The sequence below is a fragment of the Hypanus sabinus genome, chromosome 6, assembly GCF_030144855.1.
Source record: "Hypanus sabinus isolate sHypSab1 chromosome 6, sHypSab1.hap1, whole genome shotgun sequence".
Lineage (NCBI taxonomy): Eukaryota > Metazoa > Chordata > Chondrichthyes > Myliobatiformes > Dasyatidae > Hypanus > Hypanus sabinus.
The window spans coordinates 68,957,882-68,985,669 of record NC_082711.1 but is presented as its reverse complement, the minus strand read 5'-3'; the positions used below and the strand labels follow the sequence as shown (position 1 = coordinate 68,985,669).

The 27,788-nt window shown below is 40.6% G+C and overlaps 1 protein-coding gene across 5 annotated transcripts in view; it reads right to left on the bottom strand.

Annotated features, from left to right (window-relative positions):
- Positions 1 to 423: 423 nt before the first annotated feature.
- The window catches only part of hacl1 (2-hydroxyacyl-CoA lyase 1), a 113,144-nt gene continuing 85,779 nt past the window's right edge, over positions 424 to 27,788 (bottom strand). For 2 of the 5 annotated variants that reach the window (XM_059972366.1, XM_059972364.1), the window contains exons 16-17: positions 6,866 to 7,052; positions 424 to 4,479 (exon numbers count right to left, since the gene is read on the bottom strand). In XM_059972366.1, the coding sequence (XP_059828349.1) occupies positions 4,447 to 4,479; positions 6,866 to 7,052 (220 nt within the window). In that variant the 3' untranslated portion in view covers positions 424 to 4,446. Of the gene's footprint in view, positions 4,480 to 6,865; positions 7,053 to 27,788 lie in introns of those variants that run through there. The other 3 variants (XR_009512674.1, XM_059972365.1, XM_059972367.1) reach the window with 3 other exon arrangements.

Here is a 27,788-nt window from a genome sequence, read left to right as displayed (position 1 = left end):
CACAGATGTCAGGCCTCCTGTGGCCTGGACTCCAAGACTTGCAGTCATCAGGCCTTCAACCTCCGGGCTCCAGCCCAGACTTGCCCTCTACGTCTGGACTCACTTCAAGCTTCAGCTATGCCCTCTGTACTTCATCCACCTCTGGATATTGGTGCCAGGACTCACCAACCACGGGTAATACATTTGGGTCTCACCCCCAGGACTGGCCAATCATGGATTAGACCTTTGGGCCCTGATCCCAGGGCTCGCCAATCATGGTTTTGATTGCAAGACTTGCCAAATGCGGGTTTGACTTCGGATCTTGAGCGACCCGATATGTGGGATTATCAAGCATGATTTTGTGCCAACTTAATTCACTGCTGCATGCTCAGCATCTCCCCTTTGATGGTGGTTGGAAATCAGAATCACACATTACATTGCTAATCAATTTAGCATTTCAATTTATTTAGTAGCCACTGAATTTCTAAACAAGAGCATTAAATCAGCAATCTGTAAATAACAAATGAGAGTTATGGAACCCACCTGCGATATAATTAATATAGCAACAAGATTTAATCTGGGATGTTACTGCAAACTTCCCAGTATCTGGATACACATAATGACAGAATATGGAAATTCCTTATAAAATAAAAACAAAAATTTATGGAAATACTCCATTACAGATTCCGCCTGAGCTGTTGAGTGATCCTACATTTTCTGTTTTAATTTTAGATTTCCAGCATTGGCAGTTCAAAAAAATTTCTACTCCTGGATATTGATCCTCTAACTTGCATATTGGACAAATAATTAAATCATGGAATTAGTTAAAAAAACTTTACATGTACTTTTACAATATATTGTAGCTCTGATACTGATTAGTGATTTACAGAATTCATATCCTAAATGCTAGTACGAAAGTAGTATTCAGTTATCTAATCTGTATCAACACATCTGCAAAGAAATCTGAGAAAATAAAACCTTGCCCATAAAACATTCTCTTGGAATATTCAAAAACACTTCACCAATAATTATATAGTAAAATGAGTAACCATTCACAAGAAAAAAATGCCTATTCTGGTACATTCTGCTGGAACCTTGACATGAGTTCAACATGATTCTAGAATTTCTCATGTTTATCAATCCAATTTCAATATTAGTATCCTCTAACGAATTTTATGCCATTCAAATGTGTTATTCCAGAACGAAAACAGGATACTGATCTCTGCAGGTAAATTAACATTAATGTGGATGGACTTAAAGCAGTTAGTATTTCTAGCTTAGAATGCCCATAGAGAGCCTCAAGTAAATGGAACACTCTTTGCACACAGTAAAAACCACCAAAAGTGATTCATTGGTCCCTATGGGAATGGTGCAAATGGAACGTCAATGTAATAGCCCCTTGGTGTTGTAAACATTACAGAATAGAAAGAGTTGGAGGAAGTGGCAATGATAAAGTTAAGATGACAAAATGACTTTTTGATATACATTGGATAAACAATTTTTAACTTTGGCACAATAAATAGCTAACTGTACATCCTGTTTTTGGTCAACATAGTAATGATTCACAAAGTATGATACTCTTCATTTTTAATATAACTTTACTGCTGCTTTCATTAATATTCATTAAAATAAAGTATTAAGAGAGCCAAGATAGCAAATACCTTGGCTGTGACACTAAGACAGTTCTTGATCAGTGGCTTGTAAGGCATGTAGTGCAAAGGGAACGAAGTCATAAAATAATGTAAAGCCTTGGGTGCAGATTTTGCTCAATTTTGCTCCACTCACATTGCCATATTGCAAAGTTCAAACTAATTTGCACAGATCTGTCACACACCTGTATAATCAAACAATTTCTCAGAATTTTTTTTCAATTTTTAAAACTTCAAGGTCCAAAGTGACCACATATATTGTCCTTCAAATAATGAATAAAATCAAGAGAACTTCAGCTCTGAAGACCATTCTTTTTGCTAGTTATAATTTCAATTGTCTTGACACCACTGTTAGTTACAGAAGATCAAATAAAATGCAAGTAACAGACTTAAACTCCTAGAATGCTCATTTGATGTACAGTATTACATATCATTGAAATATTAAAATTTTAAAGCCTCATATGCTTCATCAGTATCTTTTTACCTTGCTTGCTCAATATCATTTTAACTCTAAGTTTAACTAATTAGCACCAACCTCCCTGAGGTTATAGATGTCAAAGATATACTAGAGACATGTGAACTACCTGCCCAATTAGTGGCCCTTTTACTTGCTCCAATTATCTAGAATCCTATTTTTAAATTCAATCAATGCACCTATTTTTATGCCCATGACATCCAAAGACTAATTAAAATATGACTTAAAAAATAAATACAATAAATAGAAAGAGAAACGGACTGGCTCTAAATTTAGTGTTTACATTTGTTATTATCAGTTTTCTTATGATCTAGCAATGCTATCTATGCACAGAAAACTAAAACTTGATTGATGGCCACAAGCATAAGAGATTCTGAAGATGCTGGAGGACCTCAGCAGGTCAGGCTACATCTATGGAAAGAAATTAATAGTGGACGCTTTGGACCTTTCCATAGACATTGCCAGACCTGCTGAGTTCCTCCAGCATTTTATGTGTGCTGTTCTTGATTAATGGCCCCTTTTTATGAGTCATGTAAACTCTCAAGGTTAAATTGGCAATGAAATAAATATTAAATATCCCTAAAAGCTTTCTTCTTCAAGAGGTTAATGAAAGTATATTGCTTGTATTTAATATACTGCATTGTACTTCATTTCTCAAACATGCATCAGGTAACTTAGCTCTTTAAATACTTAAAATTATATTACAAAGGAACCTCTGCAAAGTGAAAAAAAGCTTAGTTTTATTTACCTCAATGAAATACAACTTCTCAACTAAATTAGGCCAGGATATAACACTTTACAAGTTATCCAGAAGAAAATGGCACCAGCAAACAGTGCGACCAAAGGTGACATCCTTCAGACAGTTCACAAAACTATTTATTTCACTTCTTTTATGTCTTCTTTTTCTTTCAAATGGGTTCTGCTACTGCTGGAACCTGTGGTCTACATTTTGGTGGTGGGCTTTCAGGATGATTGAGCGATCTGGCTCTTTGCTGTCTTTGAGATGGTTCCAGAAGGCGAGCGGCCTCGGGGATGAAGACAGTGTGTGCAAGCCCATGAACCGCTCCTTTTCTCGCTGATTTCGTCTCTCTATCCCTGATGCTATTGGAAGACGATGCCGGATTCCTGGGTCTTCGGCGAAGTTTAATCAACGTGGTTTGTGGACTGGATTCTGTAGTTCACGTTACGATGTGTTTTGGGTTTCTGCTGTTTTGTGCAATTTTGATTGGGGTGGCCTGCAGATATCGAATGACACAGCACTAGACTGAATAGAACTGAACTGAACTGAATAGGGCTGGACTCATCCAATGACCTTTGTGGGTTTGTGTTTCACATTCTGTGCTTCTCACTCTTTTTTTTTGCTGTTTGCACGATTTGTTTTCTTTAAACGAGTCGGGGGGGGGGGCGCGCTGATGTTTTTCTTTGAACAGGTTCCCTGGTTTTCTTTCTTTCGTGGCTGTCTGTGGGAAGATGAACCCCAGGGTTGTATATTGCATACATACTTTGACAATAAATGTACTTTGAATTTTTGAAATATTATATAATGTATTACTCATTTTGTAATCAAGATTAAAAATGAAAAAATACAAAAATGAGTATCATCTGGTACAAATACAGAAAGTACACATTTTACTAGTAGTTCATATTGGTGATAATGATATTTTGAGCTACTAGTACAACTTAATAATTCTACCCACTTGTTGATATACTAATTACTGATGAGACTGAATGCTAATTTTACGAGCACTCCTGGCCAACTTTATATCCTTAGATGTATATTTTAAATAGCACCAATAAGTTAATTTTATCCCATCAGAAAGGCACAAGTACCTAACAGAATCAATTCCAAGCTCAAAGAAAATTAGCGTTCAATTTCATCGAGATTTCAGAATTTCAAAGGTTCAAAGGCACATTTAATGTTGGAGAAATGTATACAGTATACATCCTTAAATGCTTTTTCTTCACAATCATCTACAAAAACAGAGGAGTGCGCCCAAAGAAAATGTTAAATGTTAGAACCCCAAAGTCTCCTCCCCAGTTCCCCTTCCTCTCGCACGTAAGCGGCAGCAAGCAACAATCCCCCTCCCCCTCCGGCAAAAATAAAATGCACCCGCTACCAGCACTCAAGCCTGAGCAAAGCAATAGCAAAGACACAGACTTGCAGTTACCCCAAAGGCTTCATTGTTCACCCAAAAGTTTGTAGCATATTTTCCTTTTTATATATCTTAATATATTTGCAGAATCTTAAGTATAAAAAACTTGCTTGTTTGGTTTGTTTAGCCTGATTTAATCTGAGATTTTGCTTGCTATGTAAATACAACACCTCTTCACAAGTCATTCAATTCACACTTTGGAGCGAGTCAGCCAGGTGAAATCCTGAAAGCAAATAACATACAGAAAGTTGAGAGTGATGAAAGATTATTTGTCCAATCAATTTCAAAATATCCATAGATCATAAGGTAAGTTGATTATGGAGTTATTTATCTCCACAATAATATTTGGCCTTTCTTCTTGAAGTTACAGTTCAAGGAGTGCTGCAACTAATAAAATACCAGCACCACCCAAAGTGAGCTGGCATCTGTGGAGAGAGCAGCAACTGACGTTTCAACTTGATGACTTCTCATCAAAACAAGGAAAAGTCAAAAACGAAGCAAATTTAAAATTGATAATAAACCAAGGAGGAACGAAAGGAGACAACTGCAATCCAATTGAGACCGGGCTAGATTGAAAGCGAGTAAGCTGGCTGAAGGAGGATGATAAAGGATAGTGAATAACAAAATCTATACTTGAGGCAAAAGATAAATGAAAAATGAAAGGCCAAAACAGGAGAAAGAAAAAGTACTGAACATTGAAAGCATGTGGTATTATTAATATTTCTCTCAACTATTAGTAACGATTTATCAAAGAACAGTATTCAATCACTGTTACTGATCAGATACAATCCTCGGTACTTGAACAAAAAGACAAACTGAAACTGTTGTGACATGGTCCCCACCATTTACAGGTGCACACGGAAGAAATTAAATAAAATTCAGAAGAAATTTATTTCATCAGTTTGGATAGATAAGTCCCCTGGGTTGAATTGGAATTACTCCAGGTTACTACGGGAAGCAATGGCAGAGCTCACTGTGCCTTCAGTGATGATCTTTTCCTCCTCACTGGCCACAGGAGTAGTACCAGATGATTGAAGTGCGGCAAATGTTATCCCTTTGTTCTTGAAAATGAGTAGAGATAATTCTGGTGTTCTGCTTGGAATTATAGTCTAATGAGTCCTACTTCAGTGGTGGACAAATTAGTAGAGACAACTCTAAGAGACAGGATTTATGAGTATGTGGAGAAGCACAGGCTATCTAGAGATAGTCAGCACGGCTTTGTGAGAGGCAGGACATGGCTCAGGAGCCTGACTGAATTCTTTGAGGATGTGACTAAACACAATGATGAAGGCAGAGCAGAGGACATAATGAAAATGGATTTTAGTAAGGTGCTTGATATAGCTCCCCAGGGTGGGCTCATTCAGAAAATGAGACGGCATGGGATCCAGGAAAACTTGGCTGTATGGATTCAAAATTGGCTTGCTCACAGAGGGTAGCTGGTGGTAGCAGATGGAGTGTATTCTGCCTGGAGGTAGGTGACCAGTGGTGTTCTGCGGGGATCAGTTCTGCGACCCCTGCTCTTTGAGATTTTTATAAATGACTTGGATGAAGAAGTGAATAGATGGTTTAATATATTTGCAGATGACACAAAGGTTGCGGTGTTGTGGACAATGTAGCAGGTCCTATTGTTGAAGGTTACAATGGGACACTGATAGGATGCAGAGCTGGACTGAGAACATAGAACATAGAAATCTACAGCATATTACAGTCCCTTCGGCTCACAATGTTGTACCGTCCATGTAACCTACTCTAGAAACTGCCTAGAATTTCTCTACCGCACAGCCCTCTGTTTTTCTAAGCTCCATGTACCTATCTAAGAGGCTCTTAAAAGACCCTGTTGTATCCACTTCCATCACTGCTGCCGGCAGTGCATTCCATGCACCCACCACTGTGTGTGAAAATCTTATTCTGACATCCCCTCGGTACCCATTTCCAGCACCCTAAAACTATGCCCCCTCATGTTAAGCATTTCAGCCCTGGGAAAAAAATCTCTCGCTATCCACATGATCAATGTCCATCATTATCTCATACACTCTTATAAGTGGTAGATAGAGTTCAAATGCCCTCTCAACTGAAAAGTGGAGATGGAGTTTCCCAGAAAAGGATGAAGAGGTACACTTTGGAAAGTTGAATTTGAAGGCAGAATACAGGATTAATGGCAGGATTCTTAGCACTATAGAGGAACAGAGGGATCTTGGGGTCCATGTCTATAGATCTCTCAAACTTACTGTGCAAGTTGTTAGGGTTGTTAAGAATGTGTATGGTGTGTTGGCCTAAATTAGTCAGGGGACTGAATTCAAGAGCCATAATGTAATTTGCAACTCTGTTTCAACCACACTTGGAATATTGTGTTCAGTTCTAGTCATCTCATTATCAAAAGGATGTGGAAACTTACTGAATGAGATAAAGACTGCAGGTATATTCTCTGCTGTAAATTAAACTAAAAGGAACAAAGACTGAATATGCAAGACCATGGCTGAGATAATTTACACCACAGAACAAGACTCCTTCAATCCTTTCCACCATCTTGTTCATTTTCACTAATCGAAATGACGAAAATTAATCTATACTTTAATGGGCACAAGATGCACAACTTCAGATACACTTACTTGTGCCTTTCTGTCAGATGATGGATCAATCATCACATTAATAAGAGACGGCATTTTCTCCTGATCCAAACATGAAACAACTGCCTTCTTTAGTTCTTCTGGTGTCTGTACAAAGTAACCTTTGCCCCCAAATGCAGTCATCACCTGCTCATAATGAGCATTAGGCATGAGGCTTGTGGGAGGGGATCTGAAAGAAATAAAGCAGCTCAATGAAGGAAAACAGACATTTACTTCTCTTTAAGTACAGGTACCCAGTGACATAACCCAATGTTAAAATTCAAGCAATTTATTATTTAATATAACTGTCCTGAGAGGCTAAAACGAACTTAGTTAGTTAAAAGGGGTATAAAAAGGCAGAAGCTGCCAACTGATGGTTCCTTAATTTAATATCATCAGTGGGTAATATGGCTGAGGGAATCATTAGTAACGTGTTTTAAATATCAACTTAGACAGAGACAGATATCAGGGGCACCAAGCACTTTTACCAGAAGACAAGGTCAAGCCTTGTCAATTTTATTTTTAAAGCAGTATTTTTCGTTTCTATGTTCCAGTGAAAAAAAGGCAAAGAACCACATACCATTTAGCATAAAATGGCCATTTATCCGAGTGCCAACTGTAGCACAACCCAAAATTCACCTCTCTTCCAATGTTTTATCTCAAGTATATGAGACCCAAAAGAATTCTGCCAACACTAGATTTTTCCTAAAGAATACTCAAATAAAACAATAGTTTTAGAATTAATGGGAGCAGTGAGCTACCTACTAAATCTACTCTTAACTTCAGCAATTTTCCCATCAAGAACTGCCTGAACTTTAGTCCCAACTTGCTTGGCAAGTCTCTGTGCAGCGAAGTCTCCATTGATTGTAAAGCACCAGAAAGACTGACAATCACGTCAAGTCAAGTAACTTTTTATTGTCATTTCAACCATAACTGCTGGTACAGTACATAGTAAAAACGAAACAACGTTTTTCAGGACCATGATGTTACATGAAACAGTACAAAAACTACACTGAACTACGTAAAAACACAGAAAAAAAAACTACACTAGACTACAGACCTACCCAGGACTGCATAAAGTACACAAAACAGTGCAAGCATTACAATAAATAATAAACAAGACAATAGGCACAGTAGAGGGCAGTAAGGCTCTGAGTATTGAGGAGCCTGATGGTTTGGGGAAAGAAACTGTTGCATAGTCTGGTCGTGAGAGCCCAAATGCTTCAGTGCCTTTTGCCAGATGGCAGGAGGGAGAAGAGTTTGTATGAGGGGTGCGTGGGGTCCTTCATAATGCTGTTTCCTTTGCGGATGCAGCATGTGGTGTAATTGTCTGTGATGGTGGGAACAGAGACCCTGATGATCCTCTCAGCTGATCTCACTACCTGCTGCAGGGTCTTGCGATCCGAGACGGTGCAATTTCCGAACCAGGCAGTGATGCAGCTGCTCAGGACGCTCTCAATACAACCCCTGTAGAATATGATGAGGATGGGGGGTGGGAGATAGACTTTCCTCAACCTTTGCAGAAAGTAGAGACGCTGCTGGGCTTTCTTTGCTATGGAGCTGGTGTTGAAGGACCAGGTGAACACCAAGAAATTTGGTGCTCTTAACGATCTCTACCGAGGAGCCGTCGATGTTCAGCAGAGAGTGGCTGCTCTGTGCCCTCCTGAAGTCAACAACCATCTCTTTTGTTTTGTTCACATTAAGAGACAGGCTGTTGGCTCTGCACCAGTCCGTTAGCCGCTACACCTCCTCTCTGTAAGCCGACTCGTCGTTCTTGCTGATGAGACCCACCACGGTCGTGTCATCGGTGAACTTGATGATGTGGTTCGAGCTGTGTGTTGTAGCACAGTCATGGGTCAGCAGAGTGAACAGCAGTGGACAGAGCACACAGCCCTGGGGGGGTCCCCGTGCTCAGTGTGATGGTGTTGGAGATGCTGCCTCCGATCCGGACTGATTGAGGTCTCCCAGTCAGGAAGTCTAGGATCCAATTGCAGAGGGAGGTGTTCAGGCCCAGTAGGCTCAGCTTTCCAATCACTTTCTGAGGAATGATTATGTTGAATGCTGAACTGAAGCCTATGAACAGCATTCAAACATACGTGTCTTTTTTGTCCAGGTGGAGGGTGATGGCAATGGCGTCGATGGAACACGAACTGCAGGGTCCAGTAAGGGGGGCAGCAGGGTCTTGATGTGCCTCATGACAAGCCTCTTGAAACACTTCATGATAATGGATGTGAGTGCAATGGGACAGTAGTCATTGAGGCAGGACACTGAAGACTTCTTCGGCACGGGAACGATGGTGGTGGCCTTGAAGCACATTGGAACGATGGTGCTGCTCAGGGAGATGTTGAAGATGTCAGTGGATATCAGATGTCTGCTAGCTGGTCTGCACATCCTCTAAGCACTCTACCAGGAATATTGTCTGGTCCAGCAGCCTTCCGTGGGTTGACCCTGCACAGGGTTCTTCTCACATCGGCCACAGTGAGACACAGCACCTGGTCATTTGGAGGAAGGGTGGTCTTCTTCGCCGTCATGTCGTTTTCCGCCTCAAAACGAGCGTAGAAGTTGTTCAGCGCATCTGGGAGGGAGGCGTCACCTGAACAGTCAGGTGATGTTGTCCTGTAGTTAGTGGTCTTGAATGCTCTTCCACATGCACCGCGTGTTGCTGCTGTCCTGGAAGTGGCAGTGGATTCGCTGGACACGTGTACATTTTTGATATTATTTCCATGGTATTGAACATTGATTTACAACCTCATCCTATTACTGCAATTTTTGGTTTACCAAAGATGGACTCAATCCATTTATCTTCTTCTGCTTGTCGAATGATTGCATTTCTTACATTAATGGCTAGAAGATCTATTTTGTTGAATTGTAAAGAAATTAATCCTCCTACCGTATTTCATTGGTTTTCTCAATCTATGTTATGTCTAAATTTAGAGAAAATTAGAAGTGTTGTATTTGACCCTTCTATTAAATCTGAAAAGATATGGAGACCATTTATTCAATATTTTCATATGATGTAATGTGACCCTGTTCCAAGCCGATTTGTTTTTCCAGTTTTGATTTTACATATGTTGAGAGGATCGGAGTTGACGACACTGATGATTTTGTATTTTTGTTAGATATTATAAACAGCCCTTTTTTTTCATCATTATTTTTTTTCCTTTTTTCTTTTTTTCTCTTTATTAGTTATTAGGTTGTTCAATTAGTTTTTCTACCATAATTTTTTTTTCTCTTTTTCTCTTTTCTTTTTTTAAAAATATATATTATGATATACCTAGTTTTGCTTTGTTTATATGTTACTTGTATCGTTCATGATTTGGAAAGACTCATTTATATTGTAACTATTATTTATGTATCTTTTCATGTTCAGTTTAAATTTGTATGTTTGTAATCCCATTATCTATGTATTAATCATATTATGTTGATATTAATAATAATAATAAAAAGATTGGAAAAGAAAAAGCATAACAGAGATGTGGTCTGAGTAACTGAGGTGGGGGTAGGGCTCCGCCCAGTACGCTTTGGGGATGTTTGTGTAAACAAGGTCCAACATGTCTCCCCTCTCATTGCAAAGTCCACATACGGATGGAACTTGGGGAGCACTGACTTGAGGTTTGCGTGGTTAAAATCTCCAGTGACGAGGGAACTCGAGGTTAAGGAGCAATTAGGAGGTAGTGACCATAATATGATAAGTTTTAATCTACAATTTTAGAGGGAGGGGGGAAAATTGGAAGTGTCAGTATAACTGTTGAACAAAGGGGACTATGAAGCCATGAGGGAGGAACCAGCCAAATGACAGTGGAACAACAATGGCAGGTATTTCTGGGAGTAATACAGAAGGTGCAGGATCAGTTCATTCCAAAGAGGAAGAAAGATTCTAAGGGGTGTAAGGGGCGACCGTGACTGACAAGGGAAGTCAAGAACAGTATAAAAATAAAAGAGAAGTATAACATGGCAAACCACACAAAATGCTGGTGGAACGCAGCAGGCCAGACAGCATCTATAGGGAGAAGCACTGTCAACGTTTTGGGCCGAGACCCTTTGTCAGCACTAACTGAAAGGAAAGAGAGTAAGAGATTTGAAAGGAGGGGGAGGGGGAGGGGAAAATGTGAAATGATAGGAGAAGACTGGAGGGGGTAGGGTGAAGCTGAGAGCTGGAAAGGTGATTGGCAAAAGTGATACAGAGCTAGAGAAGGAAAGGGTCATAGGATGGATAGGCCGGGAGATGGAGAACAGGCAGTGATGGGCAGAGAGAGAAAAAAAAGGAGGGGGAGAAAAGCTAAATATATCAGGGATGGGGTAAGAAGGGGAGGAGGGGCATTAACAGAAATTAGAGAAGTAAATGTTCATGCCATCAGGTTGGAGGCTACCCAGCCGGTATATAAGGTGTTGTTCCTCCAACCCAAGTGTGGTTTCATCTTGACAGTAGAGGAGGCCATGGATAGACATATCAGAATGGGAATGGGACATGGAATTAAAATGTGTGGCCACTGGGAGATCCTGCTTTCTCTGGCGGACAGAGCGTAGGTGCTCAGCGAAACAGTCTCCCAGTATGCGTCAGGTCTCACCAATATATGAAATATATATACCAATATACCACACCAGCCGACTCACAGGTGAAGTGTCGCCTCACCTGGAAGGACTGTCTGGGGCCCTGAATTGTGGTGAGGCAGAGTGTAAGGGCAAGGATAGTAAGGATAAGTGCAAGGATAAGTGCCAGAAACATTGACAGCACTTCTCCCTATAGATGCTGCCTGGCCTGCTGCGTTCAACCAGCATTTTGTGTGTGTTGTTGCTTGAATTTCCAGCATCTGCAGGTTTCCTCGTATTTGCTTTTAAAATAACATGGCAAAGTTGAACGGGAAGCCAGAGGATTGGGAAACTTTTAAAGAACAAACAGAACTAAAAAGGCAATATGGGGAGAAAAGATGAGGTACAAAAGTAAGCTAGCCAAGAATATAAAGGAGGATAGTAAAAGCTTCTTTATGTATGTGAAGAGGAAAAAATTAGTTAAGACCAAAGTTGGGCCCTTGAAGGCAGAAATGGGTGAATTTATTATGGGGAACAAGGAAATGGCAGATGAGTTGAACAGGTACTTTGGATCTGTCTTCACTAGGGAAGACATAGACAATCTCCCAGATGTAATAGTGGCCAGAGGACCTAGGGTAATGGAGGAACTGAAGGAAACTCACATTAGGCAGAAAATGGTGTTGGGTAGACTGATGGGACTGAAGGCTGATAAATCCCCGGGGCCTGATGGTCTGCATTCCAGGGTACTTAAGAAGGTGGCCCTAGAAATCATGGACGCATTGGTAATCATTTTCCAATGTTCTATAGATTCAGGATCAGTTCCTGAGAATTGGAGGGCAGCTGATGTTATCCCACTTTTTAAGAAAGGAGGGAGAGAGAAAACAGAGAATTAAAAACCAGTTAGCCTTGCATCAGTGGTGAGGAAGATGCTGGAGTCAATTATAAAAGATGAAATAGCGGCACATTTGGATCGGTCCGAGTCAGCATGGATTTACGAAGGGGAAATCATGCTTGACTAATCTTCTGGAATTTTTTGAGGATGTAACTATGAAAATGGACAAGGGAAAGCCAGTGGATGTACAGTACCTGGATAAGGTCCAACATGGGAGATTAGTGGGCAAAATTAGAGCACATGGTATTGGGGGTAGGGTACTAACTTGGATAGAAAATTGGTTGGCAGACAGGAAACAAAGAGTGGGGATTAACAGGTCCTTTTCAGAATGGCAGGCAGTGACTAGTGGGGTACCGCAAGGCTCAGTGCTGGGACTGCAGCTATTTACAATATATATTAATGATTTAGATGAAGGGATTAAAAGCAACATTAGCAAATTTGCAGATGACACAAAGCTGGGTGGCAGTGTGAAATATGAGGAGGATGTTAGGAGAAAGCAGGATGGACAGGTTGGGTGAGTGGGCAGATGCAGTTTAATGTGGATAAATGTGAGGTTATCCACTTTGGTGGCAAGAACAGGAAGGCATATTACTATCTGAATGGTGTCATTAGGAAAAGGGGAAGTACAATGAGATCTAGGTGTCCTTGTTCATCAGTCACTGAAGTAAGCATGCTGGTACGGCAGGCAGTGAAGAAAGCTAATGACATGTTGGCCTTCATAACAAGGGGAGTTGAGTATAGGAGCAAAGAGGTCCTTCTGCAGTTGTACAGGGCCCTGGTGAGACCACATCTGGAGTATTGTGTTCAGTTTTGGTCTCCAAATTTGAGAAAGGACATTCTTGCTATTGAGGGAGTACAGCGTACGTTCACGACTGGGATTGTATACACTGGAATTTAGAAGGAGGAACGGAGATTTGATTGAAACATGTAAGATTATTAAGGGATTGGACACGCTAGACGCAGGAAACATGTTCCCGATGTGGGGGGAGTCCAGAACCAGAGGCCACAGTTTAAGAATAGGGAGTAGGCCATTTAGAACAGAGTTGAGGAAAAACTTTTTCACCCAGAGAATTGTGGATCTGTGGAATGCTCTGCCTCAGAAGGCAGTGGAGGCCAATTCTCTGGATGCTTTCAAGAAAGAGTTAGATAGAGCTCTTAAAGATAGCAGAGTCAAGGGCTATGGGGAGAAGGCAGGAACGGGGTACTGATTGTGGTTGATCAGCCATGATCACATTGAATGGCGGTGCTGGCTCGAACTGCCAAATGGCCTACTCATGCACCTATTGTCTATTGACAATAAACAGTCCATCAGGGTGTGCATTCTGCAGTTCGCTAATAACCCCATACTGTTCACATAGCACTTCCTTAGTGTGAGTGCTGGTGGGGGAATGTAGACACTGACTATAAGAACAGTGGTGAAATCCCGTGGTAAATCAAATGGTCTACATCTAACAGTCATAAACTCCACTAGCAATGAGCAGTATCGGGAAACCAGCACAGAGTTCTTGCATCATTCCATATTGGTGTATACATACAAGCTACCACCACGAGTCTTACCGGAAAGAGCACATATAAACTGTGCCCTCAAGCCGAACAACGTTAAGACATAGGAACATAGAAAATAGGTGCAGGAGTAGGCCATTTGGCCCTTTAAGCCTGCACTGCCATTCAGTATGATCATGGCTGATCATCCAACTCAGAACCCTGTACCTGCTTTTCTCCATACCCCCTGATCCCTTTAGCCACAAGGGCAATATCTAACTTCCTCTTAAATATAGCCAATGAACCAGCCTCAACTGTTTCCTGCGGCAGAGAATTCCACAGATTCACCACTCTCCGTGTGAATAAGTTTTTCCTCATCTAAAAGGCTTCCCCATTATCCTTAAACTGTGACCCCTCATTCTGGACTTCCCCAACATCAGAAACAATCTTCCTGCATCTAGCCTGTCCAAACCCTTTAGAATTTTATACGTTTCAATAAGATCCCCCCTCAATCTTCTAAATTCCAGCGAGTATAAGCCTAGTTGATCCAGTCTTTCTTCATATGAAAGTCCTGCCATCCCAGGAATCAATCTGGTGAACCTTCTCTGTACTCCCTCTATGGCAAGAATGTCTTTCCTCAGATTAGGGGACCAAAACTGCACACAATATTCTAGGTGTGGTCTCACCAAGGCCTTGTACAACTGCAGTAGAACCGCCCTGCTCCTGTACTCAAATCCTCTTGCTATGAATGCCAACATACCATTTGCCTTTTTCACCGCCTGCTGTACCTGCATGCCCACCTTCAATGACCGGTGTACAATGACACCCAGGTCTCGTTGCATCTCCCCTTTTCCTAATCAGCCACCGTTCAGATAATAATCTGTTTTCCTGTTCTTGCAACCAAAGTGGATAACCTCACATTTATCCACATTAAATTGCAGCTGCCATGAGTTTGCCCATTCACCTAACCTATCTAAGTCACCTTGCATCCTTTTAGCATCCTCCTCACAGCTAACACCGCCGTCCAGCTTCGTGTCATCCGCAAACTTGGAGATGCTGCATTTAATTCCCTCGTCTAAATCATTAATATATATTGTAAACAACTGGGATCCCAGCACTGAGCCTTGCGGTACCCCACTAGTCACTGCCTGCCATTCTGAAAAGGCCCCGTTTACTCCCACTCTTTGCTTCCTGTCTGCCAACCAATTCTCTACCCACATCAATACCCCAGTACCTTGTGTTTTAAGTTTGCACACTAATCTCCTGTGTGGGACCTTGTCAAAAGCCTTTTGAAAATCTAAATATACCACATCCACTGTCAATTAGATTTTACTTTGAAGATATATGTTAAAGGCATTCATAAAGGTTCACATATACTTTTGCAAAATAAAAACACTGAAAATATAAGAGACAATTAAGTGTAAATTACCTCATTTAAATTATTAAATACTACAAATGTCCTGAAGCTGAAGGGAGTTACTAAAACTGTATCCTGTAAGCTGATTTCGCAGTGTAATGTGACTACTGAGAAACACATGGAGGATCAATGTCAGAGTGCAGTCAAAACAAGCAATGGGAAGGATGTCTTGGATCGTTCGGGACATTGGCATTAGTACAAACTTAGGCAGAAGACTGAATTCCCTGACTTTTCTGTGGTCAGCTGGGAATGTATACTTGCAGGAAAATCTGGGGCACAGGTGTCCCGTTTTGTGAACATCCACTTTACAACACCTCGCTGTTACAAAAGACCTACATTAGTTACCTGTTTTCACTAACAGAAGGTGATTTCAATGTTACGAATAAAGGCAGCGTGCATCCCGAGCAGCCAAGCTCCTCCCCCGGAACTGCATTCTACCCGGCATTGCTTAAACACATGCCTGTGAGCATCTGTGCTTTATGTCGATTTATTTTGTGCATCCGTTTGCAAGATGAGTTCTAAGGTATCGGAAAAGCCTAAAAGAGCGCGTAAGAGTGTTACACTTAGCATAAAACTAGACATAATTAAGCGTTTTGATCGTGGTGAACAAAGTAAGGATATAGTGAGTTTGGCTAAGGGTTTGTGCAAGTTGACGAAGATGATGTTGAAGAGGTTTTGGCATCCCATGACCAAGAGCTGACAGATGAAGAGCTGATGAAGAGGAAAGGATAACAACTGAAGCCAAACACAGTAGCGAATGGTCCAAAAGTGAAGTCGTCCAGGAACTGAACATGATGAGATTTTCGCAGCAATTCACAACGCTGCAATGATTGCAGAAAAGTATGACTTTAATTTTTGAAAGGGTACGCAGGTTTAGGGCATATTTGCAGGATGGTTTGAGTGCTTACAAAGAACTGTATGACAGAAAAATGCGTGAGGCTAAGCAGTCAAGCATACTGTCGTTTTTCAAGCCTTCCACATCAGCCACAGCAGATGACGAACCTCGACCTTCAACATCCAGGCAGGCAGAGAGAGAGAAAGGCGACCTGCCTGCCCTGATGGAAACAGACGACGATGAGATGACACCCAAGTCTCCCACCACAGCAACCTCCAACCACTCAGCCTAACACACCATCATCAGCGTGCTCGCTGTCTTCAAGATTCCAGTAAGTGAAACTACACTGTACATATATTATTTCTACTTTATGTAGGCTGTATATTTTTATGTGTTATTTGGTATGATTTGGCAGCTTCCTAGCTTAAAGGTTTCTGGAAAGAGTGCTTCTGCCGGGAGCGCTTGCATGAGATTTTCGCTGCGGTGGACAGTGCTGCAATAATTGCATAAAAGTATTCCTATTTTATATAAGGCTGTGTATTTATCAGATCATTTCTGCTTTAACTATATGTTACTGTTATTTTAGGTTTTATGTGTTACTTGGCAAGTTATTTTTTTGCGTCTGAGAACGCTCACAAATTTTTCCCATATAAATAAATGGTAACTGCTTCTTCATTTTATGACATTTCGGCTTATGAACCATTTCATACGAATGCTCTACCTTCGAATAGCAGGCAAAACCTGTACATATTTCTTAATCACACACTTCCAAAGTATATATGCATTGCACATGAGCAGAAATGATATGTGCAGCCAAAATAAATTTCCAAGTTTAACTCCCACCAAGAATGACAGCTGAATAACATTACAAACACTTCCTTGCAAAATTAGCTCGACCACAGAGATTGGGAAAATGGTTGTGTTTCGGGGACGAGTAAAGGACATCTGAACATAATAATAATGACTCATAAACAGGTGTGAGTTAACTATCTACAATGATAGAATTAGAAGTCATATGGCACTGCAAAAGGCCCCTTGCCCCAAGATATCCATTTTGACCATCAAGTACCTATTTATCAGCATATAGGGTGACGATTGAGTGTTTTAAAGTGGATCTGAGTTTAAGCTTTTCAGCCAGAGATATCTTTAATCTGGAATGAAGGGCTTTGAGTACACAGTGGAGGAAGACATTTAATATTTAATAATTTTTGAGACTAACACTTGATGACTATAAACCAAGGGCTGATCAATGGGATTAGTATAGACAAGTTGACAGAGACATGGTGGACTGAAGACTGTGATATGTTCCTTACTGTCAACAACACCACTGATTTTTCTGTCATCTGCAAACTTGATAATTTTCCCTCTACATTCATATATGTCATTAATGTACATACCAAACAATATACCATCAGTGACCGCCACCTACTACATTTTGTATCCAACTTGTCCTGGATTCCATGGATTCTAACCTTTTGAGTAAGTTTCTCATTTGGGATCATGACAAATGCCTTACTACTGTAAGTCCATGTTACAAATCTCAAGCACAATGCCCTCATTTCCTTACTCTGAGACCATTACATTTTGTTACCTATAGTCATGAAACACTAAAGCACAGAGAAAGGTCATGTGACTCATCCCGTCCATGCCAAACGACCTGATCACGTCGACCTGCACCCAGACCATAATGGTCCATACCCTTCCATTCCAGGTACCTATCCAAATTTTTCTTCAATGTTAAAAACAAACCCACTCTATCACTTTTACTGGCAGCTTGTTACACATTTTCACAACCCTCTGAGAGAAGAAGTTCCCCCCATGTTTCTCTTAAACATTTCACCTATTTCCCTTAACATATGACCTTCACTTCTATTCTCACCCAAACTCCATGGAAAAAGGCTGCTTGCATTTACCCTATCAATACTGCTCACAATTTTGTATTTATTTATAAAATCTCCTCTTATTCTCCTATGCTCTAGGGAATAAAGTCCTTACCTATTCAATTTTTCCCTATAAATTAGGTTCTCAAGTACCAGAAACATCCTTGTAAACTTTATTGGCACACTTTTAATCTTATTTATATCTTCCCTGTAGGTAGGTTAACAGAACTACACACAATACTTCAAATTAGGCCTCCCCAATCTCTTGTACAGCTTCAACATAACATCTCAACGCCTGTACTCAATACTTTGATTTATGAAGGCCACTGTGCCAAAAGCTCTCTTTACAATCCTGGCTGCCTGTGATGCCACTATCAAGTAACTATGGACAAGTATTCTGAGATCCCTCTGTTCTAACACACTGCTCAGTGCCCGACCACTCACCACACAAATCCTACTCGGGCTTGTCCTCCCAAATTGCAACACCTCACACCTGTCTGCATTAAATTTCACCCGCCATTATTCAGCCCATTTTTTCAAATGATCCAAATCCCACTGCAAGCTTTGACATTCTTCCCTACCATCTACTACACCCTCAAATTTGCTGATCCAGTTAACTATGTTATCATCCAAATCACTGACAAAGATGACAAACAACAACAGACATAGCACTGATCCCTGCGGCACACCATTAGTCACATGCTTCCAGTCAGAGAAGCAACCATCTACTACTTCTCTCTGACTTCTCCCACAAAGCCAATGTTTAATCTATTTTACTAATCAATCTGAATGCCAAGTGACTGAACCTTCTTGACCAACCTCCCATGCGGGACCCTGTTATGGGCCTTGCTAAATTCCATGTAGTCATTATTTACTGCCTTTGCTTCATTAACTTTCCTGGTAACTTCCCTGAAAAACTTTAAGATTGGTTAGACACAACCTACTATGCACTATGTTGACTATCCCTAATCAGTCCCTATCTATTCAAATACTTTATCTATCCAGTCACTTAAAATTCTTTTTCTTTTTCTTCAGCCCATCACTCGTTCTGGGGCATAGGCCGAAAGCAGCTCACTAGAGTCTTCTCTCCAGGTCCAGTCCTTCAAGCTGTCCCCAGGTACAACCCATCTTCTTCTCCCAGGGATGAGGCCTCTGAGACTTCTGTTGCTCTGGGTTTTTACGGGACTGGTTTGCTTCCCTATGCCAAAGTCTCCTCCTTTCACAGCTGAGTTTGGGACAGTCCCTTAATGTATCTTCCAATCACTTACCCATTCTTGATATCAGGCTCACCATCCCACCATTTCCTGGCTTATTCTTATGCCCTTTCTTAAACAATGGAACAACATAATCTATCTTCCAAACCTCCAGCACCTCACCCATGGCTAAGGGCACTTTAAATACCTCTGCTCGGGCCCCTGCAATTTCTGCACTTGCCCCCCGCTGGGTCCAAGGGTATTGTGGTTTGTAACTCCAAAATAAAACTAATTCCAAGAAAAATATGGGAGCCCAGGAGAAAAGATTTTAGTTTCATTTTTACTTTAAGTGAGGCATGCACATATCACATGGCTGTGTCATGATGTATGCAATTCATGTAATTTTACATATAACCCATAATGAATTATTTAAACAAATAAAGAATGCAAACAATATACTCAAACAATACATTCAAAATATTACATATATAACAAAGGGAACACCTTGCCAGGCTTTGGGGATTTATCCACTCTAACTTGACTCAAGGCAGCAAGCACCTCCACCTCTATAATCCGTATACAGTCTATACACCTTATTGGCATTTTGCCTCATTTCTATAGACTCTGTGTCCATCTCCCTTGTAAATATAGATGCAAAAAAAAACTACTTAAGATCTCCCCCACTTCTTTAAGCTCCACATGTAGATGATCACTCTGACATTCAAGAGGGGCCGTTTTGTTCCATGTTATCATTTTGCTTCTAATATATCTGTATATCTTGTCTGCTGGGGCAACCTCATGCCTTCTTTTGGCCCTCCTGATTTCCTTCGTAAGTGTTCTCTTGCATTTCTTATGCTCCTCAAGCACCTTATTTGTTCTTCACTGCCTATAGCTGCCATGCACCTCCTTCTTCTCTCAAAAACCAAGGCTACCTAAACCCGCTATCCTTGCCTTTAATTCTGACAGGAATAGACTTGAAAATTTTCACTTTTGAAGGCCTCCCACTTACCAAGCACAACTTTTCAACTTTGTCTGAGAACACACTTGTCTGATCTTTTCTGATACCATCAAAATTAGCCTCGCAACAATTTAGAATCTTAATCTGAGCACCAAAACTATCCTTTTCCAAAGTTATCTTATAATTAACGTTATTATGATCACTAGATTGAAAGTATTCCCCTACACACACCTCTGTCATCTGTCCTGTCCCTAATAGGAGATCCAGTATTATACTCCATCTAGTCGGGACCTCTATATATTAAGGAAGCTTTCCTGAATACGACTGACAAACTCTATCCCATCCAGCTAGTTTGCAAGTCTGGGTCTCAGTCAATATGTGGAACATTAAAATCAATTACTATTACAACATTATGGTTTTTCCAACTGTCTGCAATCTCTCTATAAATTTGCTCCTCTAAATCCTACAACTGGGTTTCAACAACGTAGTCAAATTGGTCAGAGGATACCCCCTCTAACAAAGCCATGCTGACCATCTACAAAGTATGACGAATATCTGACCACCTGCCTTGCAAGTGTAAGTTAATTTTATATCTCAATACTTATCCAATAACTTCAGTAATGTTGATGTTAGACCCACAAGCTTGTCGTTACCTGGCTTACTCTTGTTGACTTTCTTGAATAAAGGTACCATATTTCCTGCCCTCCAGTTATCTGGTACCTTACTTTGGTCAGCAAAGATTTAAAAATCAGTCAGGGCACCAACAACATTTCACCTTTCCCTCACATATTTCCTGCCTGGAATATATCTCATCAAGCTTGGGGATTTAACTACTATCACTTCTGCAATCTCCTTTTTAAATAGTAACATATTCTAGACTACCAGATAAGACCACAGTAAATGCATTTTATTTGCTCTTTACTCAACTCTGGAACAGCGAGGATCCACACATCATGATGCCCTTTATCAACTACAGCTCAGCATTCAGTACTATCATCCCCTCAAAACTAATCAATAAGCTTCAAGGCCTTGGCCTTGATTTCTTCACTTGTAGACCACAGTCAGTTTGGATTGGCAACAACATCTCTTTCACAATCTCCATCAGCACAGATGCACCACAAGGCCGTGTGGTTAGCCCTCTGCTCTACTCACTTTACACTTATGTCTTGTGGCTAACCACAGCTCCAATGCCATATTTAAGCTTGCTGATGACACCACTGTCATTTGCCAAATCAAAAGTGGTGATTTAACAGCATATAGGAGGGAGTTTGAAAATCTGGCTGAGTGGTGCCACAACAACAACCTCTCTGCATCCGATTCCTAAATGGGCATCGAACCCATGAATACTACCTCACACACATATATAATTTCTGTTTTTGCACAATTTTTAATCTATTTAATATACATATTTATTATTACTATTTTTTTTCTTCTTCTATGTTATGTATTGCATTGAACTGCTGCTGCTAAGTTAACAAATTTTACAATACATGCCAGTGATAATAAACCTGATTCTGATCTTTTCAATGTCAACAAGACTAAGGAGATGGTTATTGACTTCAGGAGGAAACTGGAGGTCCAAGAGCCAATCCTCATCGGGGGTTCTAAGATGAAGAGGATCAGCAACTTTAAATTCCCTGGTGTTATTACTTTAGAGGACCTGTCCTGGGTCTAGCACCTGAGTGCAATCATGAAGAAAGCACGGCAGCATCTCTCCTTCCTTAAGTGTTTCCAAAGATTCGGCATGACAACTAAAACTTTGATGAACTTCTATAGATGTGATGGACAGTATATTGATTGATTGCATTAAAACCAGGTATAGAAACACCAATGCTGTTGAATGGAAAATCCTGCAAAAGATAGTGGATACAGCCCAGTTCATCACCGGTAAAGCCCTCCCCCTGACTGAGCACATCCACACGGAGCATTGTCACAGAAAAGCAGCATCCATCATCAGGAACCCCCACCACCATGGTCAAGTTCTCTTTTCACTGCCGCCATCAGCAAAGTGGTGCAAATGCCTCAGGATTCACACTACCAGGTTCAGGGACACTTATTACCCCTTAACTATCAGGCTCCTGAACCAGAGAGGATAACTTCACTTACCCCATCACTAAACTGCTTCCAGAACCTATGGACTTACTTACAAGGACTCTTCATCTCATGTTCTCGATATTTATTGTTTATTTGCTATTATTATTATTATTATTTATTTTTTTATTTGCACAGATTGTTGTCTTTTGCACACTGGTTGCCCTCCTTGTTGGTGAAGTCTTTCATTGATTCAATTATGGTTATTGGATTTAGTGAGTATTCCTGCAAGTAAATGAATCTCAGGTTTGTATGTGGTGACATATATGTACCTTGATAATAAATTCACTTTGAACTTTCACTGCCTCCTTCCTGAATTCAGCAATTGCAATGTCTTTCTCCTTCTTAGTTATTCCTCTGCTACTAAAACCTCATTACTCTCACATCTCCCAGTGATTTGCCTACATATCTGCTCATGTTAGGAGGTCTGCACTATATATCAACAATGTGATCACCCCGTTGTATTCAACAATTCCACACAGCCTCACTTGAAGAGTTTTCTGGGATATCCTCCCTGATAACTAAAGCAATGGACTTCTGATCAATAGTAGAATGCCGCCTTTTCTTTTGCATCCTCTTCTGACTGAAGGTTTCAAATCCATACCAACTAATGCTCTTTCAGAGATTTTCATTTTAACCAAGCCCAACAAAATGGGGTAAATAAATTTATTCAATGGCTGTTAAAAGTTCCAGGTAAAAAAAAACACTAACACTTAATAATACTGGTTAGTTTAGGAAATAAATAAAAGCTGTCTATCTCATCATTTGAGACACAAATTTTGCCAATAGTCCAGGTTTTGGTGGAAACAGAAAACATACAAAATAACATGTCAAAAATCTACCTACAGTATAAAGTCAGAATAATTGTGAACAGGGCAAAGCAGCAGACAGTATGTCTCCAAGATTATTTATTTATTAGAGAACAAAGAAAGACATCTCACAAAAGGATCAGCTGTTGCATCGAGCGAGAAGAAATTAGCAATCCAGTGATCCAGATAAATAGCTTCTTTATTAAAAAGGGCACTTGATCCAACAGTTATGAAAAGAACTTACAGAACCCCCTGAAAAGAAATCCGCTTATTAAACAAACCAGGGATGATAACCTCGGAAAGAAAACCCAACATTCAATGCCTCTTCCATAATTCAGTACAAGAAGTTGTATGCATGCACTATAATATTCCAAGCCAAAAGAGGTAATTGATTTCAAATATTTAGTTTCTATATAAATTGTTGAATCAAAACTGACACTAACAATGTGGGTTTTTGTGCTCTCATCAGCCACTCTATATACAATGCGTACTCCTTCAATTTTCTCCAACACCTGCCGATTTTGTAGCATCAGCTGCTGTCTCATTTCTACCCACTGGAAAATCATGTCTTTCTATACTGTCATTTTGAATGAACAAAATTGTACCTGTGTACAGCTAACATTTTTGGTCAAAGATGACCTAATTGAGGTGGCACGATTGCATAGTGGTTAGCACAATGCTTTACAGTACAGGCAACTTGGGTTCAATTCCCGTCGTTGTCTGTAAGGCGTTTGTACGATCTCCCTGTGATGATGTAGGCTTCCTCAGGGTGCTCCAGTTTCCTTCCATAATCCAGCGACATACCGGTTGGTAGGTTAATTGATCATTGTAAATTGTCCCCGATCAGGCTAGGATTAAATCAGGGGATTTCTGGGCGGTGTGGCTCACGGGGCCAGAAGGGTTTATTCTGCACTTTAGCTCAATAAATAAATAATTTTAAAATGGAGATATTGGAAGGGGTGTGTTGAGGGCTAAGATGAAGATTTTCAGAGAATAAAGGTAGGTAGTGAGGTTAATGGAGTAGATTACAGAGTGTATGACCCAGTCAGCAAATATTGGCAAAATGAGTGGACCATGGACAAGAAGTCAGAGTTATTAGACAATAAGATATAGGAGCAGATGTAGGCCATTTGGCCCATCGAGTCTGCTCTGCCATCCAATCATGGGCTGATCCAATTCTTCCAGTCATCCCCACTCCCCTGCTTTCACCCCATACCCTCTGATGCCCTGGCTAATCAAGAATCTGTTTATCTCTGCCATAAATGCATCCAATGACTTTGTCCTCCACAGATGGTCATGGCAACAAATTCCACAGATTTGCCACCCTCTGACTAGTAATTTCTCTACATCTCAGTTCTAAAAGGGCTTCTTTCAATCCTGAAGTTGTGCCCTCTTGTCCTAGAATCCCCTACCATGGGAAATAACATCGCCATATCTAGTCTGTTCATGCCTTTTAACATTTGGTATGTTTCTTTGAGATCCCCCCTCATTCTCCTGAACTCCAGGAAATACAGCCCAAAAGTTGCCAGATGTTCCTCATACAGTAACCCTTTCATACCTGGAATCATTCTCGTGAATCTTCTCTGAACTTCTCCAATGTCAGTATATCCCTTCTAAAATAAGAAGCCCAAAACTGCACACAATTATTATAAAATAGGGATGGGGATTTTTTTTTTTTTGCAAATAGTTAATAGTGATAATGAACCAAGCTCAAGATTCTCCCTCACAGCAGCCACCACCTACCAACTGAATAGACTCTGCCTCTATATTGACCTTCTGTGGACCTTTTGAGGTCTGGTGCCAAGGCAATGTGTGGAACAAATGACCAGAATAAATGGTTGCCCACTGAACTGTAGAATGGGGAATGGCAGTCAGGGCTCTACTCAGACACCAGACTTTGCTTTGCACATTTAAATAGTCTTCACCCCAAATTACACAGATATAGTGTGCCTGTCCAAAAAGAAAAATCAATGGACTTAGAGCATCCAGGGCACAAATAAAATCCATATGCCTGGTCTTTACCTGCCAGCTTTATATATTGAATCACGGTCATACAGACACAGAAATTGGCCCTTCAGCCCACCAACTCCATGTTGGCCTTATTGCCCATCTACAGTAAGCTAATTTGTCTGCATTAGGCCTGTTTATCTAACTGTCTAAATGTCCTTTAAACATAATACCTGCAATGACTTTAACACCTCCTCTGATAATGAAATAAATCATACTCTGTATAAAGAACTTGCCCTTAAATTCCCTTCCTTTCACCTTTAACCTACACTCACTTGTTTTTGGTCCCCCCGACAAGTGGAAAAAATTCAGTATATCTACGTGATTTAGACCTTGTTAATTCTATACTCCTTTGGTCACCCCTCAGCCTGTTATACAATCCTACCCTGTCCATTCTCTCTCCATAACCAAAGTCCTCCAGTTCAAGGAATCTGCTCTTTACTTTTATCAATGCATTCACATGCTTCCCATAGTGTGGCAACTTGAAATGTACACTATACCACAAGTGCGGTCTAACCAGCATTTTGTAAAGTAACCTACCCTTACAATGTGCCTTCACCACCTTTTCAACCTGTGATGCCACTTACAGGTAATTTTGTGCTTGAACCTGCAAGACCCTTGGTATATCTGTACTTCTTGTACTACCATTTATTGTTTTTCTCCTACCCCAACTTAACTTCCCAAATTGCACATTCTTGTGCTAATTACCAAACTTTCTATTTGATTTATAAGCAGCCTTAGACAACCTTCCTGCTATCTACAAAACCACCAACTTGTTTTGTCATTCATAAACTTACTAATCATAGTTCTGGTTGTCTTATTTTAGGAAGAATGTGAAAGCTTTAGAGATGGTGTAGAGATTGACAAGGTTGCTGCCTGGACTAGAAGGCATTGTTAGGGAGTATTCAGGAGTTATGTCTATAGAGCAGATAGTAATTCAAACAAGAACCAATTTTCAGTTCTTGTTGTAAATTTAAGAAAGTTCAGGAGACTTGCAGTTAGTCTTCAGTCTTATTGTAAATTGCAAACAGTAGACTGAAGTTAAACTGGCCCAATGATGAAGGTTGTATATGCAATTGATAAATGTTAAGACAATGGGGTTGTGTTAATTGGCTTGCATCAAACCAGGCAACACTACTAAGTTATTTACAACATTGTAACTCGAGTTCAAACTGGCAGGTCAGACAGATGTAATCACTTAACATATTAAACATGGCCACAGGTACAGGTGATCAATAATTTTTGTGTACTTATGATATTTATGTAGAAAGCTCTGACAGCATTAATTTTGGGTGCCAGGTTCTCTGTTGTCAAAAGATTTTAAAATATTTATGTTAATTAGTTTCTTTGAAAGGCTTTTCAATCTTCACAAGTGTCTTATCAATTACAATGTACTTCACTATACATCTCAAAGGAACCATTCGTCAACCAAAAGTATTGAAGTAAACAATGTTATTATATCTTTTGAAATTTCACTAAATCACCTCCTGTTACCTTCAATCCTAAGGGTATAAAAATCAGATTCAGATTCAGATTCAGATTATTGTCATTTAGAAATGCAATGCAGTTAAAAAATGAGACAACGTTCCTCAAGAATGATATCACAAAAGCATATGACAAAACAGACTACACCAGAAAATCCATATAACATTTGGCAATCCCCAATCCAGAGTCCGGAGAGGCTGCTGCGTATTAATATCGTGCTACCATCTTAGTGCATTTCCCAGAAATCCACCAGACAAACAAGACCAAAAACTAAAGCTACAAGACCTGCACAAAACCAATTAGTTACAACATATAGTTACAACAGTGCAAACAATAGCATAATTGATTACAAGAACAGACCATGGGCACAGTAAAAATAGTCCAAAGATGTTAAAGGACTATAAGTTCAAAAGAAATCACCACACAGTTTCCACAAGTCCCCAGGGTCCCGACAGACTCACCATCCCACGCCGGCGGCAGAAGGGAATAACCCCGCTATGGACTTACACGGCGCCACCTGACTCAGCCTTGCATATGCAGCAGACAATGAAAGCTCTGTCGATCCCAGCCTCGCAGACGCAGCACACACCGAAAGGGACCTGACCGCAGCGGACTCTGAGTCCGTCGAACCTCCAAGCCGACGACCGTCCCTTCCGGCACAGCTTCTCCGAGCACCATCCTCTGCCAAGCGTATTAAGATGGTCCCGCCAATGGCCATCAACAACGCAACCCCGAGGACTGAGGGCCTGTTCTTTCCAGCAGAGTCCCGGACCTCACAGCAGCAGCAGCAACGAAGAAGGTCTTCCTTGAGATTAGCAGATGTTCCTCCGTGCTCCCACGTCCGTTTTCAATCAATTATGATTGCGCACGGCACCCCACTTCACAAATAACAGATAATCAGCTCCGGAGTGGCCGCTGCAAGCTGCGTCATGCCACCATCTTGGATCAAGATGTAATGTATCTTTAGGTTTGGGAGCCTCTGCAAGTGTCTCCACAATGATGCCTGCTTGCTGTGATGAATAAAGTCTTCTATATCATCGCTTTCAGTTACTCTCCAGTGCCTTTGATCACAGTCACAACAGGCATGTCTTAAGAAGATAGGCTGAACAAGCTAGGACTTTTCTCTTCGGAGCAGAGGATGAAAGACTTGATAGAGGTGAACAAGATGATAAGAGACATAGATAGAGTGGACAAACAGAGACTTATTCCCAGGGCGGAAATGGCTAATACAAGGGCACTGTTGATTGTGAGAAAATATAGAGGAATGTTCGAGACAATTTTTTTAAAGAGAGTAGTTGGAGTGGGGAACATCCTGCTAGGGATGGTGGCAGAGGCATATACATTAGG